Genomic DNA, 16,797 nt, shown 5'->3' with positions numbered 1-16,797 from the left:
ACAGGTGTATGACTCATACCCAGCACACATTATACTGTTCTACCAAGCTCTTGTGAGAACTTTGCAGCTTGCCAGAGCTCGTACTCACCTCCACCATTCTCATAGGCGAGGTAAGGGAACCTCCACACATTACCAATACCAACGGACAGACCGATGCAGGAGAGGAGGAACTCTGCCTTGGACCCCCAGTGACCACGTTCCCCCTCGCCTGACTCTGGCGCTTCTTCCTCCACGGGATGTGTTGACCCTGACCCATTGCTCTGCTGGGGAAGAATATTTTTTTGTTAGTAAGGTAAGTGTGTGTGTGAAGGAGGGGGAGGGGGTAATTAAGGCCAGCAGCTATGGGTTAAATTCTTTAATAAATAAATTGCAAGCTTCAATAACAGTAGAAAGATGTCACATACATATACCGGTACACACATAAAACATTGTGCTGGCCTGCATACTGGTGTAGTATGTGACAAAAAATAACATTATCCTGCAATCTTTCAGTTCACATCACTTTTTTTTTCTAGTCTGTCAGCTTGTCTGTTATGTCTGTCTCTGATTCCAGAACACCATCTGTCTGTTTCCATTTACTTACCAAATAATTTATCCTTTTCACCTCTGGTCAGCTCACCAGACTCTTCTCTAACTGACCAAAACAATATCTACTAAACTTTTCACCTTGATTCCTATTCAAACACCTGCCCAACTTCATAATTCCTCCTCTTTTCCTCCCTAAACACTCCCCACTCCCACACGCTCCCTCCTCCCCCCACCTCACACTTCCTCCCCCCACACACTGTCTCCTCCCTCCCCACACACTCTCCTTTTCTTCCCTCCGCTCCCACCTCCTTCGCTCGCTCTACCTCCCCTCTTTTCCTCTTCTATACCTGGATAAAAATCTATATATCACTTAACACTCCCTTCCCTCACCCTCCCACCCTTTCTTCACACTTCCCAATTATTCAATATACTGTACAGTACTATACATCACTTTCCTCATTCCATCCCAGTATGAGTAAATATAATTAACTGCTTGGTAATTTTTTAAAGGTTACTTTCTACTTCGCACATACCGTATAAGTAATTTTCATTTGTATGCACTAAAGCAATTTCTTGCCTTCTGGTATGTTCACATCCTGCAGGCCACAACTATAGAACTTGTAATACTGTACAGTACTTGAATACTGTACCTCTGCTACTACTTTGCCTTAACTTATATGTGTTCTTTATGAAGAGTTTGTCGAATTCCCGTCTGTATACCCACGGACACAGCTACACAATGTCTCGCCGGCAATTTCCGTGTTCAAACTCCCAAACACTCGCCATCCATAACCCTGGCACCAATTCCTCCTCCTGCATCCCAACCATCAATCCACTACTCCCCCTCCCTTATCTACCCAAACTACTGACTCTTATCAACCATTAACATTGTCCACACCTGGTCTCATCCTCATCACAACCTACCCACTCATACCAAACTTAAAATCTCTTCCACTCCACCAAGTGCCATGCATCACTAGTGACCTTCCCTTTCCCCACATACCTTATAAGAATGGTAAGGGGTGGGTACGTAGTTCTGTCTCCAGCGTTCGTCAGTACCGTTGGTGTAGCCCTTGTTGGGGGGTGAGGTGTGACCCTCCCCTCCACCACCGCCGCCTCCACCATTACTGCTGCCGGGCGTGCTGCTCCGTTGTTTGTACGAGATGGGACTAATCGGGTCCTGTGGGGGAGTGTCGTGTCAATTAATGTACTATCCTTGTGTTACTATCACTACATGATAAGTACTGTACCCATAAGGTTTACCCGGTACCTATATTTGATCATGCAAAAATTAGTTGCCCTAGATGATGCTTAAACTTATGGTAACTTAATTAAACCTAACCTCTTCTAACTTAAACACCCAGGTAATGTAAGGGTATTTAATCCTCAGGTGAAATAAACTAGGGTAAATAATCATCATGTGATCCCCTGAATCTGTATTTGTATGGATGTTCTTAAAAAAGTTTTCCTATTGTATTAAATAGTGTTATGTTACTGTGGGCGTTGTAACTGGGAAGGTTAATATCAGTGAGTAAGGGAAAGTTCGTCATTTTTGTCAGTAGTGCAGGGTGCCATGAAAACTGTGTTCAGCATGCTCATGCAGTCTAATTGTCCGAAACGAAAATTAAATATTGAATGAAATATATCTTCCTCCCTGACTCTTCAATCAATATATAATATCGATTTATTACTTCCAACACACTCACCCACACACACACACACACACACATCAATCTGCACTTCATAATTATAAGTTTTCTCTGGATAATATCAGACGACAAATTAAATGTACTGTACTGTAATTATCTCACACTCTTAGGTAACACCTGTGTGTGTGGTTGGAATATGTACAGTTAAACTAGTACAGTAGTTGTTGGGAAACTTACAGTGCTCCATGAAGTTTTAAATGGTATTATTTTAGTTTTGGGCATCCAGGGAATCTTGGGAATTTAACTCCCACCAGAAAGGGGGGGTGATGCGATCCCCCCCCCCCCCAGTCTCATTTGGTTAGATACAGTTCCGTGGTTCTGTAGCAAGGTTAGGTTGGTTATATTAGGTTAGGTTAGGTTAGGTTAAGTTAGGTTGGATATCTAAATACAGGAATGACAGAAACTAAAATTTTACCTTTTAAATAGCCTGAACACAAACAAAAAAAATTTGTTGTGAGAATATTAAGAGGAAACATTAGGTGACGGATAGTGACAGAACAGGTTATCAGTTAATGTACGATTAAAAAATGTCAGAAATTAAGGAAGAATCATGAAGACTGTGAGTACGAAAGTAATTAAGTTTAACAAGAAGACCACGACCACGCATTGGAACTTGGAAGAGTGGAACTTGAGATAGTCACTCTACATATGTAAATACACTGATCTTGGTGCACAAATATTCTGGTTTAAAGCAGTGAAAAAACAGTGTAGTTTCATGCAAATCTTGATATTTCTTATAATCAGATGACTAAACTGAAAGTAGAACTTGAAACTACAATAAAAATATTTACTAGTAATTAACTAAATTACTGATGGTGCGAGCAAGAATATGTGTCATATTTGGGTGTACTGCATATAAATTATATAATGTCACTCATTTCCAAATCAGAAAAAAGTATAAGGATACGTATATGGGTGCAACGATGCTGTAGGGCAGATTTAATTAATGTGAATAATGCAGTGATACGTGAACAACTTTTTTGTAGTGAACAGAAAGTTCAAAATAAAACATATGAATTAAAGAATTTTGCGGGTACTGTATTGGGTTGTGATCCAGCCAAAAATTACGAGGATCTTAAACCAGATGTCATATCTGATATAAATCTACTAGTTAACAGTGGCTCAAGAATTTCTGATGCTGGAACACACAGCTGAAAAGAGTCTCCTCAATAATAAAGGTAGGGTAAATGTTTACAAGTGCACTTTTTTTTTGTATAAAGAGCTATTTTCTTTTGGTAAAAGCATGAAGACCATGTTCATTACCATAATCTATTCTTATGCATTTTAACCAAACTTAACGTAACCGACTTTGCCATTACTTGCAAGCCTAGCATCACCAAACCTAACTCTCCCTAGATGGTAATTTAGAGCCTTAAAGTATCTTAATAAATAACGAAAATATAATGGTTTGAATGTGAAAAAGCGGACTTAAAACAAAATTATTTTGGTACAGTCAGTTTCTGACTTGTGGATGGGTTATGTTCATTAAATACCACCAGTTACTTTTTTTATAAAACCTGAAACATATTTTTAAAATAAATATTGCATAAGAGAATTTTAAATACCATAGGGTTTTATTTACGTTAATTTTATGCTCGCATAAAGTGACTTCCCGCCAAGCCATATTTACCACGTAAGGCATTAAAGAAAACGGAACCTCTAGCGCGGGAATTCGTCAAGAGTCGACAAGAAGAAGCGTGCCGGGCACTTGTTCAGTTTTTGGGTGTTTATCGTAAATTAAAAACGGTGATATAAATTTCCATCGCTTTTCGAAGGATAAAGAACCAAGAAGAAGATGTATTCACTTGTGGACAAGGAAAGACTTTTGTAAATGCTGAAAATGCCCAAATGTGCAGCTTGTATTTTTGAGGCCACATGCTTATTAGGATAATTTGAAAATTAAACTGCTTGGATTACCAGTACCAAGAAGACTTGCAAAGATTAAGAATGGAGCATTATCAACATTACAAATATCATGTTCAAAAGGTAAGCCAATATAATTTCAACTACAACATGAAGAGATGCGAGTATCATAACAATAGCCTACTAAGTATCAAAATTCAAACGTATCCCAAAACAATTTGGAATAGCATTTATATATTTAAAAACAGCAGCAAAACACTATACACTACTTTTTTCACTTTCTTCATTCTAAAGTTTTTAAATGACCGTTATTATTAGGCAAGAACACTGTAGTTGAATGCTGGAGGGAGGTGTAAGCTGCCGCGCGGGAAAGCAACAAATTATTGCCAGTCCTAATTTTTATAGGCTTATTTTCACATCAATTGGTGATTAATGGACGTGGAGGTAACAAAACCTCTCGTCCTCTAATAATAACCTTTTACATTATGGCTGTTTGCCGTCATGACCCTCTTGTAGACGCTTAGCATTAAATTTATAAATAATTAGGTTATGCTAGTAACGGAGAGAGTTCCCAGAATGAAGTCGCAAGTAGAGGGCAAGTGATTATTTTCTTGTAAAATTAAAGGTTATGGAGAGATTGTTCCAATGGTATCAGGGAGAAAGTGGCCTGAAACCACACAAAGGAGTAATTATAATAAAACGCTGGGTACTGTATATCGCAATATGTGCAGCTCATTACTGTCACTGATCTCATTGCGTATTTTATACGGTGTATGTTTTTGTTTTTTTTAGAATTTGCATTCTCAAGGCAAGTAATAAAGAATCTGAACCAAAATCTCAAAATCGGTAAACTAGGGAAATCTAAGTAATATATAAAATAAAACCCACATGAAATCACTACTGTTAAAGTGTAATAAAAGCTGAAAAAAATTACACATATAAATAGAAACTATGAAAATTGTTTAGCAGAGCTAAAATTTAGTCTATATAATTTTAAATGTGATCTTGGCTAGAAAGAGGGGTAAGTAAGTGCTCATGACATGAGCCCCTAAAAGTTCCGTTTTCTTTGATGCGTGAGCAGATCGTATTCTATTGACCTCGCACTTGACTAGAGTTCACGTAAATAAACTTTAAGAAGTAGATGTGCTTGTGAAATTTGTCTACTTTAATAAGTACACAGTAATATCAATAACGTAAGGGGCAGTGTAAGTGACTGGAAATTAAATGCGCAAAGACAACCCCCCCCTCCCCAACTAAACTATTGTTGTTATAGGTACGAATTTAGATTTTATTAAACGTCAGGCTAATAAATGGGTAAACAAAATATGGATTTGAGAAGAAAATGCTTTGAATATTTGGATGAGGATAATTATGTTCAAATGTCTTTATTCATCGTTGGTCCGTCCGACTGCATATTGAATGTGCAAATCACGTGTGGTGACAATCGTGATAACCTGTAAAAATATAAGGTAATTGAAAATGTCCACCGACGAACTAGCAGGCTGAAATGTTTCCTTCCCAGTTTGGAATGAGTGAGATTAGTAAGCATTAATTTAATCTATATAAACAGGAGAACAGCAATTCTGGCACAGGAAAAAACAAACAAAAAAGTGCTTGATGATAGAATAAACAATCACTGGGTAAAATATAAAATTAACTTAATGGAGACGAATAAGTCAAATGAAACCCTCACGTGATCGACTGACAGACCGCCCAAGCTGATCAGTGGCGAAGAGGTAGGTCAAAAGTAGCTTCGCAAAGTTAAAAACCCCAGTTACAAAGTTTCCCCTGTAGATCCTGCCTTAGCTGTAAAAAAATAATCTGCACTAAAATATTTTTAGCTTTGTAAAATTGCCACCAGAGAATAGGATAAAAATTTCTCTTGCATGCTAAGTACAGGGGTTAACTTTAGGATCTCGTGTGACAGTTTGACAGCCCAGCTGACGGCATCGAATGTTGGCCGGAAGATAATCGAATACAGTGGTGTAGTTCAATTTTAAGTTCCCTAGAGGTCTGGTAAACGTTATATAGTTATGATTTTTATATCAAAAGTGAGCAGTTACTGAGTCGTCATATAGTGAAAACTAGGAAACATCCATAGTTCAAGGTAAGCAAAACACAGCTTTCCTAATACTGTATTGGGAGGGAAAGACGAGTGTGTCCCCTGTTTTTCTTTTCTCTTTTATTTGTTATTTAATTCTAACTGGCATTTCTCAGTACACCTTGAGTGAAAACAAAACATGAAGCTGACTCAATTTGCACGGTAATTTTTCCTCGCTATGAGCGGCGATCCTCAGCCAGTCTTTTATAAACAATAAATTTGAGAAACCAACGTATACATCTGCACGTGAGGAAAAATTAACGAGACTGACTAGACCATGACCATATACAAGTAGATGCGTATGCATTATTCTACACCTGTATTTCTATATACTGTACGGTTAGAGACGAAAAGTTTGAAGTATTATTAAATAAGTGTGTTTGTGTGTGTGTGCGTGTGTTAATGAAAACGCTGACTGGCTGTTTCGAACTGACTCGGTATTATCTGAACGGAAATATTAGATTGTGGTCTCAGTGATAATTAATTCACTCGCATTTCAACCGATAATTACTCTCTTCTTGTAATTCTGGAATAATTTTTTCTTTGCACTGTTAATAGAATCCTGTTACTAAACCCGTTTAACGCGTTCATTCAAGCATCAATAAAATTTACGTAAAAAAGTTTATTAAAAGTAAATTAATTATTTGTTCTTTCACTAAAACTTGTAATTTGGGTAATTAGTAGTATTGATAATGACCCTTGATATAATTTCACCCCTTTCAGCAGCTATTTACTGTGGGAGTTTTTAGATAAGTTAGAGAGGAAAAGATTAAGTAATTAGGTTACAGCTTATAAACCCACATGAGCTTTGGTGCAGTAGCTAGGTCAGGCCACGTTTACAGTATGTTAGGTTAGACTAGAGTGTAACTAACCTAACATGGCCTTAACAAATTAAATTTAGACTAGGCTAGAGAAATTAAGGTTAGGTAGTTAGATTCTGATATACAGGAGTAGGATTGGTAGGATTAGGTTACGTCTAGCTACTCTACGTAAAATTAGGTTAGGTTAGATAGATATACGTTATGCCAATCAATGTTACTTAGATTAGGTTAAGTCAGGTTAGGTGAGACTAGGCTGTCAGCTTAAGTCAAGAATCGTGTCTGGCTTGTCAGGGGTGACATCGCCGGGTGGTCACATGCCTCCTGCCAGTGAAAGTCGTCAGTCAATCACCAGATGGTAATCAATTGCCAAATTACCAGACTGGGGACGGTAAGAGTGTGTGTGTGTGTGTACAGTACATATGGTGTGAATGGGCCTGAGGAAAGGTGAATGGATGAAGGGAGAAGGATGGAAAGTGGTGGAAGGGAATGACCGCAGGCATGGACCCTGAACATCAATTCCCAACGAAGTAACTACATCGATGCTTGTTAGTTACTTGGTTGTTTACTTTTACAACTGACCTGGCTGTGTAGTTGCAAGACTGGCGGGACATTTACTGGTTCAGTGGTTGCTACTTGCTTTTTTGGCTGGTATACATTCTGACTGACTTTTAGCTGAAGACTGACGAGTTGTTCTGGACTGGTTTAAGGTCGGTGAGTACAGTATAGTCGGTGGAAAAAAAATGATGTTAACTGGTGATTAAATTTTCATTGACTGATATTTAAAGACTGGATTCAATTTTGACTGCTATTTAATAACGAGTGACATACTGACTACTTATACCAAAATAAATTCGAGGCTGAGTGGGTTCTAAAAAAATCGGATATATATTTTTCTCTTACTGGAAGACAAGAAACTATTACGATAAGTTTCAGCGCAATACCGACGCCGTGTTGGCTAGCAAATTTGTTTATTCCTAATTTAGACAAGCCAGCTAGAAGCATTCCCACATCTCCAGTAAAAGGGCAATTGGAAATGTGAGTGCACATCCAACTAGTTCACTTCAACACTAAGATGACGGCATGAATGACATTAAAGTTTCACAGCCAATGGCATAACCAAAAAGCATTCTGGTTCCCAAGAAAATAAGGAACGAAGCTAAAGAGAGACCCTAGGAGCGGAATTTCAGATTCCTATCTTATGGATACAGTATCTCCATTCTTGAATGTGGAATGCAAAATACAGTAGGTTGCAAATTCTCTGATACATGTGCCATTTTGGCCGTTATGTTTGCGCCGGAGGTTTAATACACCGATTGTATGCGTTTTTACCTCTCGTTTTGGAAAAAATGTTCATTGCGAAACTGAGAATTTGTCCCACCACCACCACCCTGGCACTACTAACACCGACAATGACTAGAAACAAGTGACTAGCCTTGTCTCTGGCAGTTTTTCGCACAATGGCGCCACAAGAACCTGTTTGCTCCTTCACTGCCCACTGTTTTATTAAAGACTTTTTCACTAGGAATCAAAATACAATTTCAGACATACGTATGTGTTAGTCCAGTTTCTGGAATGAACGATAACAAAATGAAAAATTAAATAGGATGACGCTGTTATAATAAAACAATTTTAATATACAAAGACGTGTTTGTATTCAGAACTGCAAAGCTATTACAGTCAATAGAACGAGACTAACAATTGACCGATTCAACCAAAGACGACGAAAACAAAAGCACTTTGGAACCTGAGGCCCAAGCCATTATCATCCCTGAGATAAACAAAAGCAAAGCGAGTCTTGTAACGTCACTTTTACTCTGGATCACCGTCCTAGCGGATCTGACGCTACTAGGGGCCTTCCCACACTTTCCTCTCACATCTTAACCCGAGTCCACGAGATTACACTGAGTTTATTCAACGCTATTATACTGAGGCAATTTAACGAGTATACACTGATGTTATTTAACGAATATTCGATGAGGTATTTTACTAAGATTATACAAGGGTTATTAGAATTATAGAACATTTTAACGAGATTATCCTAAAGTTATAAAACGAGGAAATTTCACGAACTTGTGTTGAGGTTACTTAACGAGATTGTACTGACTACTGAGGTTATTTAATGAGATTGTACTGAAGTTATTTAACGAAATATACTGAAGGCATTTAACGAGATATATTAAGGTTAATTTAACGATATATACTAAGGTTATTTAACAGAAATATATACATATTTCGTTTACTTTCTCATCCTGGTGCCGTCTGTTGATATATCTATTCTTGAACGTGTTTCATGACCGTATATTAAAAAAGTCCAAGTTGGGGGTTTTAAAGTACGGACAAATAATGACTAAAATATATAATAAATGGATTTTTTCAGTAAGTCTAGGTATTCTTTGGCGGTCTGAGATAACACATTGTTTTCACTTAGAAACTGTTGCTAATTTTAATTATCTTCAATGTCTGCTTTGTGAACGTCATCTAGTTAAGGCAGATTTTGTGATTAAATTGTTCTTTTTTTTTGGGGGGGGGGGGCATTATCTTTCTGTTTTAGTTTAAGTTAACCAAAGTGCATTCTTGCATTTTGGGATACAAACCTTTGAAGAATCTAGGTCTGGCTGGCGCTGTGTCGGGACTGACCGCGCTCAATGAAAATGAAAGTCTTTTGTGAGGGTATTTTTTGTCTATTTTTTTCCCCCTTTCACCTCCACCAACTTCATGGTGTAACTAGTGCAAAAGACAATACATTAAGTCACAGACAAGTAGCAGTAAAACTTAAATGCAAGCGAGGGAAGACACCAAGTTTATAATTTAAATGTTACACCAAACTGACACCGAATGAAGCAGTAGCATGTGTTGTGTTGATGTACTAATTACCTTGTGGTCACCTTTATCGATCTTCGACTAGACAAGTTTTTGCCAGTATTTGTGCTAGTCATGGTCGAGCCAACTTACTGTTTGCCATTGTTTGTATACTTACACTGTAATGAACATACTGAAGCAATGTGAACTTGCATGTAAATTTAACCGAATAGATATGGTTGCTGAATGGGTGAACTAACTACACACCTTTCAACTGGTTTCTGTAGTTAATGACAAGCATCAGTATGTCCATGATATAGGTGATGGGTAAGTGGATAATATGGGTATGCTGCAGTGCCGAGGCTTATGACTGTTCTTGTACTGATTAACACGATTACTCTACGATTTTATAACTGTCCGTTACTGAAGTACTACACTATTAAAGGATGAGGTTAAATATAAATACTGGAATGTTGTACTAAACCTTTATATAGTACTGTACCCTGTTGTCTGAGAGGTTGACAGGTGTATTCGCGAGAGGCTTTGTGGAGATACTTCAGCCCTGAATCGAATTTCTTTGTGGACCAAATCCTAAGGAGTTAAACAGTCGAATTAAAGAGAAACGGACGTACGCTCAGAGTTTATGTTAATGCTTCGCTCTATCCTCTGGTGATGCCACTGATCAGCTGCTTGGGCGGTCGACCACGTCTCTTGCACATCGTTGACAAGTACTGGGCATGTACTGGCTCCTAAATGTATCTGTACCTGCGTCAATGTCAGACAAGTGTGGTCTTGAATCAGCTCACACTCGGCGCCGTCACAAATCTTTCTGGCAGATTGTTTCTTTTACTTTTATACTCTTCACCGGTGATCGGCTCGTTAGCCACTTGGGCGGTCTCTGTTACGCACTGTTGGCAGGTACTTAACTGGGCATTTACTGGCTCCTGAATGTATGGAGTTACAACTCTCACCCCAAAAATGTTTGCTATCCAGGCGACTCACGTATACTGTTCTTGACTTTATCCCCGTGAAGAGGAGCTCACGATGGTCGTATAATATCAAGTCTTCTATATTAAAAAAAAAAGTCCATATGGACGGTGTACTGGTTGAAGTTTGTAATGCTGTTTACCAAGGTTCATAGATTTTTTTTACGGGATTAGCCCGCCAGGGCACAGGTTAATGACCCACATCAAGGGGGGGGGGGGGATTCCGTTAATATAGGTTAATAACAATGAAGTCGGTCCCATAATCCTAGAGGGATACTCTGGGTCATTATTCGTTAGTATCTCATAGTGATCAATGACCTGCTCCTCCTGGGAGAAACAACAAGTCTGGCTCAACACTCTTGTGCAGGTCCCACTCTCAACTTTCCTCAGATTTCACTGTCAATGACTTTCTTAACGCTAAAATACATAACGTTTATACATCTTGTGACTTATCCACATCTAGTTGACTAATACTTAACATAATGCCTAGTATATAGATAATCAGTTTAAAGATTAAAAGAAAAAAAACAGTATGTTCTCTTCTCCACGCCGGCACCAACTATCGTACGATACGTTTTCCATGTTTTCATTTTTAAAGCAACTTTCCCTGTATAGCAAGAGTCGGAAGACCATCTTTAAACACCTGTAGCAGTTATTAACACGTTTATTTTAGTACCGTGTAAAGAATAAGAGAATCACAATATATCTTAACAAAAACATCAGTACATTACCATGATGTTATATATTACCTTCAACCACCACACATGTAACTACCATCATCACCACTACCACCACCATCACTACCACACAAGTATGTAACTACCACACATACACCTTGATTGGTACACCCCCATCCTAACATTACTTCCTAATTTATTATTATTATTATTCGTAATAGTAGTAGCAGTAGTAGGGTATTACTGATTGTTCTTATTCCATATTTTTTGATTACTTCCGAATTTCCTTTTTAGCGTTGCTTTTAGATGTAAGTCAATTTTTATTCCCCCCCTAACTCTTTATGTTGTTAACCTAACCTAACCTAACTAACCAACCACAGAAGCTGTTATTTACCTTAAAAATTACTCGGGGTTGTAATATCTGTAAAATCGTCGCACTAGTTAGGACATAAGCGACCACCACTGCAATAGGGTTTAGTATAGTGTTTATAAATGTGTGAAATAGATAGAAGGCGATAGTCTTATGTCTTTAGAGTGGCAAGGAATTCGATAAAGTGGTCCATTATTATATTTACTGTAATAAGAAACTGCTGCAGAGGATGGTGGTGTTGGTTCACCTACCACCGCCCGCAGGTGTCTGAAAACGATACTCTGACCCTCTTCTTGGACCCTCTCCACCAATGGGAACACAACGGCCTGCCTTTAACAAGCTGCTAAGCGATCTAAACAACCGCTATTATCACTAACAAGCCGTGTGTGTGTATCTTGTAAGTGGATTCAGGCGTGACTTGTGTTTTTCATGTATTATAATGGCCAAAGAACTTGACCTTTTTATAGTTATGCAGTTTAGACTACTGAAGTTTGGCTCGTTTTATGGAATGGGAATACATACGTTGAGGTTCTGGAGATGGAGAAAGGAGAGAGATCAACGGTGTATTGTATCTAATCAGTGACAACCGGTGCTTAACCTGGTCTCCCGGTATGTTTTCCTGAATTTATTTTATATAATTCTCATTACCGGTATTCATAATTAGTAGGCGAAGAAGCGATGATATATCACCTTATAATATGCATAAGTTCTACTGTGTATTTCTATTATACTATATAGTTGTAGATATCTATATTGCATATTCAAATACACAATCACATAAAGATAAATACAGTACCAGAAAAGTAAGAGAGAAAGAGACACTTGCAGAAGTATTCACTCAATCAGACCTGAAACACGACGGTCGCGCGACAAAGCAAACATTCGTCTAAAATGGACAAGTGCTCGGTCAGCGTCAGTCTTTTATTTATTTATTTTTTCATGTCGTGAACGTCCCTGTGAAAAGTCCCGTTTGGCAATATTGATTTCTATGTCGCGCGAAAAAAAAAACCGCTCAGGTCTTAATTTGGACTGTCAACGTTACCAAACAAGGTGGGTTACAACTTACAGTACAGTAGACCCCAACACTCCGGGAAGTCTCTCAAGTCTTACACAAGTGGACTCCGTTGCAACAATTAACCGCGTAAATGTTCTCGAGGTTTACCTCATGCAATATGAGAAAATCTCACGGGAGGGAGATGTCTTACCCAATACAGGATTTTCAGATGACCGTCACACGATACCTCTACTACGCCTTAATAAGTCCGTTAAATGGTATAATAACCTTGTGGTGATGGCCTAACACCCGCACACACTTGCTCAACCCCCCGCCAGTCATCTCAACCTGAGGAGTCACGGTTAAAAATAAATAAAGAATATACTTGTACGTCACAAAGTTGATGACGTAATGCCGTTCATGACGTCACACGATATGCGATGGAATTGAGAATTAGGTTTTACTGGGCCATCGGGCTTTAATGTGTCACCAGGCTTTACTGGGCCACCAGGCTTAAGCTGTCATTAAGATTTAGCTGTCACTAAGCTTTAGCTGTGTCGCAAGAGTTAACTGTACCTAAGCTTTGTCACCAGGGTTTATGTCTCCAGGCTTTACCGTGTCACAAAGCTTTAGCTGTGTTATAATGGCTTACCTGTATTACCAGGCTTTAGCTCTGATACTAAGTTTTAGCTGTCACCAAGCTTTAGCTCTAGCTGGGAGTTAGTATGGTGACTATTATGCAAGTTGGGTTTGAAGAGTGAAACGTGGAGGAGAGAGTTAATGTGTGTGTGTGTGTGTGTGTGTGTGTGTGTGTGTGTGTGTGTGTGTGTGTGTGTGTGTGTGTGTGTGTGTGTGTTTTGTCTGTCTGTCTCTCTGTTTCCCACGTTCACACAACAGGTCTGAGGAAGAGAAGGAGAGAAAGACGGGTTAGGGGTATGGAGGGGTGAGGGAGGGAGAGACAGTGGTGGTCTGACCCGTTCTTGAGGGCTGGATGGGACTGGTGGTGTCGCTATGTGATACTTACACACCCACCTCCAACCCACCTTCTCCATCCACACCCACCCAACCGCCCACCCACTTGCTCACTCACCAGCCCACCCACTTGCCCACCCACCTACCCACCCACTTGCCCACCCAGAGAAGGTTAGGATTAAGGACTTTGGAGATGGGAAGCGAGATTCTAATACTCAAGGTCGAGACAAGATGGTGAAGCCACTTTTTATGTGAGAGAGAGAGAGAGAGATCCGTGACATGGTAAAAAAAAAACCTATTGATATACATTAACACTTTACCAGCACAGAAAACGAGAGGGAAAACTAATGTAAATAATAACTATAGAAAGTGGGAAATACTTTAACCATTCAAAGAAAACGGAGGTGAAAGGGCATGTGGTAAAATGCCTTAGCTGAGGGGGGGGGAGGGGGAGGGTGATTGACTGGTGGGACAGAGGGGAGGGAGGTGTTGTGTCCCTCCCCTCCCCTCCCACCCCCACCATTCCTACCTACCTCCACCACACGCACTTCCTACTTGACTCTCACTCAATTCCCACTCTCATCTCTAGCCCACATCAACATTCTTCCCAGCCGGCACCATCAGCTGACTCTCAATTAGGCAGCCCACCTGTCTTCACCTTCACCCTGCCTCTATCACCATGGAATTATATGTTAAGAAGGGATCACCTGAAGAATTTGTGCCCAAACTTATTTCACCATCCCCCAAACCTAACCTAACACTAACCTAACCTAATCTAACCCCTCCCAGGTAGGTTTAGGGTGTTTAATCATCAGGTGAAATATGGGGGGTAGGTTAATCAACAAGGCCATTACGTCACAGTCGACACACACCAACACGTCACGATGGTTTAACCCTTTAAGGATAATGATTAATTTAACCTTGTCCTCAAAGGGTTAACGGGCGTAACTACCTGGAATTGTGTAGTTAGCGCGTGAAGGGTGTGCTGGTGGGTGTTGTGGTGTGTATATGCTACAGTGTACAACCTTGGTCAGTGTGGTGTTGTGGAACAGGTGTGGGGGTTGGGCAGGTGTGGGATTGTGGGGGTTTGGACAGGTGTGGGATTGTGGAGGTTTGAACAGGTGTGGGATTGTGGTGTTTGAACAGGTGTGAGATTGTGAGTGACTGTAGTATTGTGGTGTAATTCGACAATGGCAGGTGTGTAGCAGGTATGAGAGAGAGAGAGAGAGAGAGAGAGAGAATTATCACGGAAGTCACATAAATTTCACTAATACAAGAGTTATTTTATTTTTTAATCGGTATTTTTTCGTCATTATTAATCACCTTACTGCCTCCCCCTCCCCCCCCCCACCCTCTAAGTACGAGGGTAAATGAGGTGTTGGACAGGTGTATAAGCGCAAGTAGAACAGGTGTGGAACGTATGTAGGGCAGGTGTATGACAGGTGTAGGGAGGTAGGCAAGGGAGGAGGAGGAGGTCCAGGTTGGGTGACAACAGCCAACACCTCACAGTTCCCACACCACCTGTTTGTCTGGTTACCTGAGTACAGCCCCAGGTGTTGTCAGGGGAGTGTGGTGTCACTTCCGTTGTCAGGTGTTGTCAGAGGCTGTATAATGATGGAAAAAATCAAGGGAGGTGTTGTCAGGAATGTTGTCAGTATTCGGGGATGTTATCAGACCACGGCAGAATTTTGTCAGGGAGGTTGTCGTGTTGTCAGGTGGAGTTTTGGTTGTGTTGTCTGGGAAATTATAATGTTGTCATTTGTTGGGTCAGGGAGCTTATGGTTTTGGAAACGGCGTTGTCAGTGAATTGGTACATTTATCATGGTGTGGGTAGTGTTGCCAAAGGCTGTGTAGTGTTGTCATGGACTGTGTAGTGTTGTCAAGGGCTGTGTGGTGTTGTCAGTGCACTTGTGTCGTCAGGGTAAATATGGCGTTGTCAATGCCCATGTAGTGTTGTCAATGCCCATGTAGTGTTGCCAATGCCCATGTAGTGTTGCCAATGCCCATGTAGTGTTGCCAATGCCCATGTAGTGTTGCCAATGCCCAGGTAGTGTCAATGCCCATGTAGTTTTGCCAATCCCCATGTAGTGTTGCCAATGCCCATGTAGTGTTGCCAATGCCCATGCAGTGTTGTCAAGGCCCAGGTAGTGTTGTGACGCTGGTGCTGGAGAGAGCTGGGTGGTCACTGATGTGTGACGCCCAGGAGTAACAACCATCACTTCTTACCTACAGTGTGACGGAGGAATGTATGACAGGAGCTTTGTGACGGATGTGTTATAAGGCAAGTGTGACGGGGATAAAGGATGGAAGTGTGAGAGGGAGATACGTGACGGGACTGTAAGATACGACCGCTGTGACGGGTGACGTGCAAGGTGTGGGGGTGGAGCCATCAGCTGACGAACCAAAACACACCATCAGCTGACGAACCAAAACACAACATGGATTCCACACCTGGTTGACCCCCGCCGACCTTAATTAAAAACTCATCTTATTAATAATTAATTAATTTGTGGGTAGCAGACCCTCGCGGAATAGTGTTAGTGGCAAAAAAAAACCAGCATCACATTAAACACTACCTCCTCCCAATACCCCCAACATACCATCCTCTCTACCTACCACTACCACTATCCGTGTTTGTGGTCAGATCAGTAACCACAACTACCGTTACATGACCTTCAGGTTTGACGCATAACTGTGACCAGCTCCTGATATTACTACTCATAACCTTGGATCATAACAACGAGTAATATGGTTGTGATGCTCTTAGAAATATAGGTTATAATAATAATAATAATGATGATAATAATAATAATAATAAAAATAATAATAATAATAACAAAAATAATAATAATAAACAGTAAAGTAATAACAATAACAAAATAATAGTACTAACACTAATGATAATGATAATAAAATGATAATAGTAATAATAATAGTAATAGTAGTAGCAGCAGTGTAATGTGCGTATACTGTTCGT

At 39.9% G+C, this 16,797-nt stretch overlaps 1 protein-coding gene across 1 annotated transcript in view; it reads right to left on the bottom strand.

Annotated features, from left to right (window-relative positions):
- The window catches only part of LOC121868583 (sodium-dependent proline transporter-like), a 61,711-nt gene that overhangs the window by 13,169 nt on the left and 31,745 nt on the right, over positions 1 to 16,797 (bottom strand). The window contains exons 2-3 of the mRNA XM_042369352.1: positions 1,532 to 1,708; positions 89 to 263 (exon numbers count right to left, since the gene is read on the bottom strand). Of these exons, the coding sequence (XP_042225286.1) occupies positions 89 to 263; positions 1,532 to 1,708 (352 nt within the window). The remainder of the gene's footprint in view (positions 1 to 88; positions 264 to 1,531; positions 1,709 to 16,797) is intronic.

This window comes from Homarus americanus, unplaced genomic scaffold (genome assembly GCF_018991925.1).
Source record: "Homarus americanus isolate GMGI-L3 unplaced genomic scaffold, GMGI_Hamer_2.0 scaffold59495, whole genome shotgun sequence".
Lineage (NCBI taxonomy): Eukaryota > Metazoa > Arthropoda > Malacostraca > Decapoda > Nephropidae > Homarus > Homarus americanus.
The sequence above is the reverse complement of the archived record's forward strand: the minus strand, read 5'-3'. Positions and strand labels throughout refer to the sequence as shown.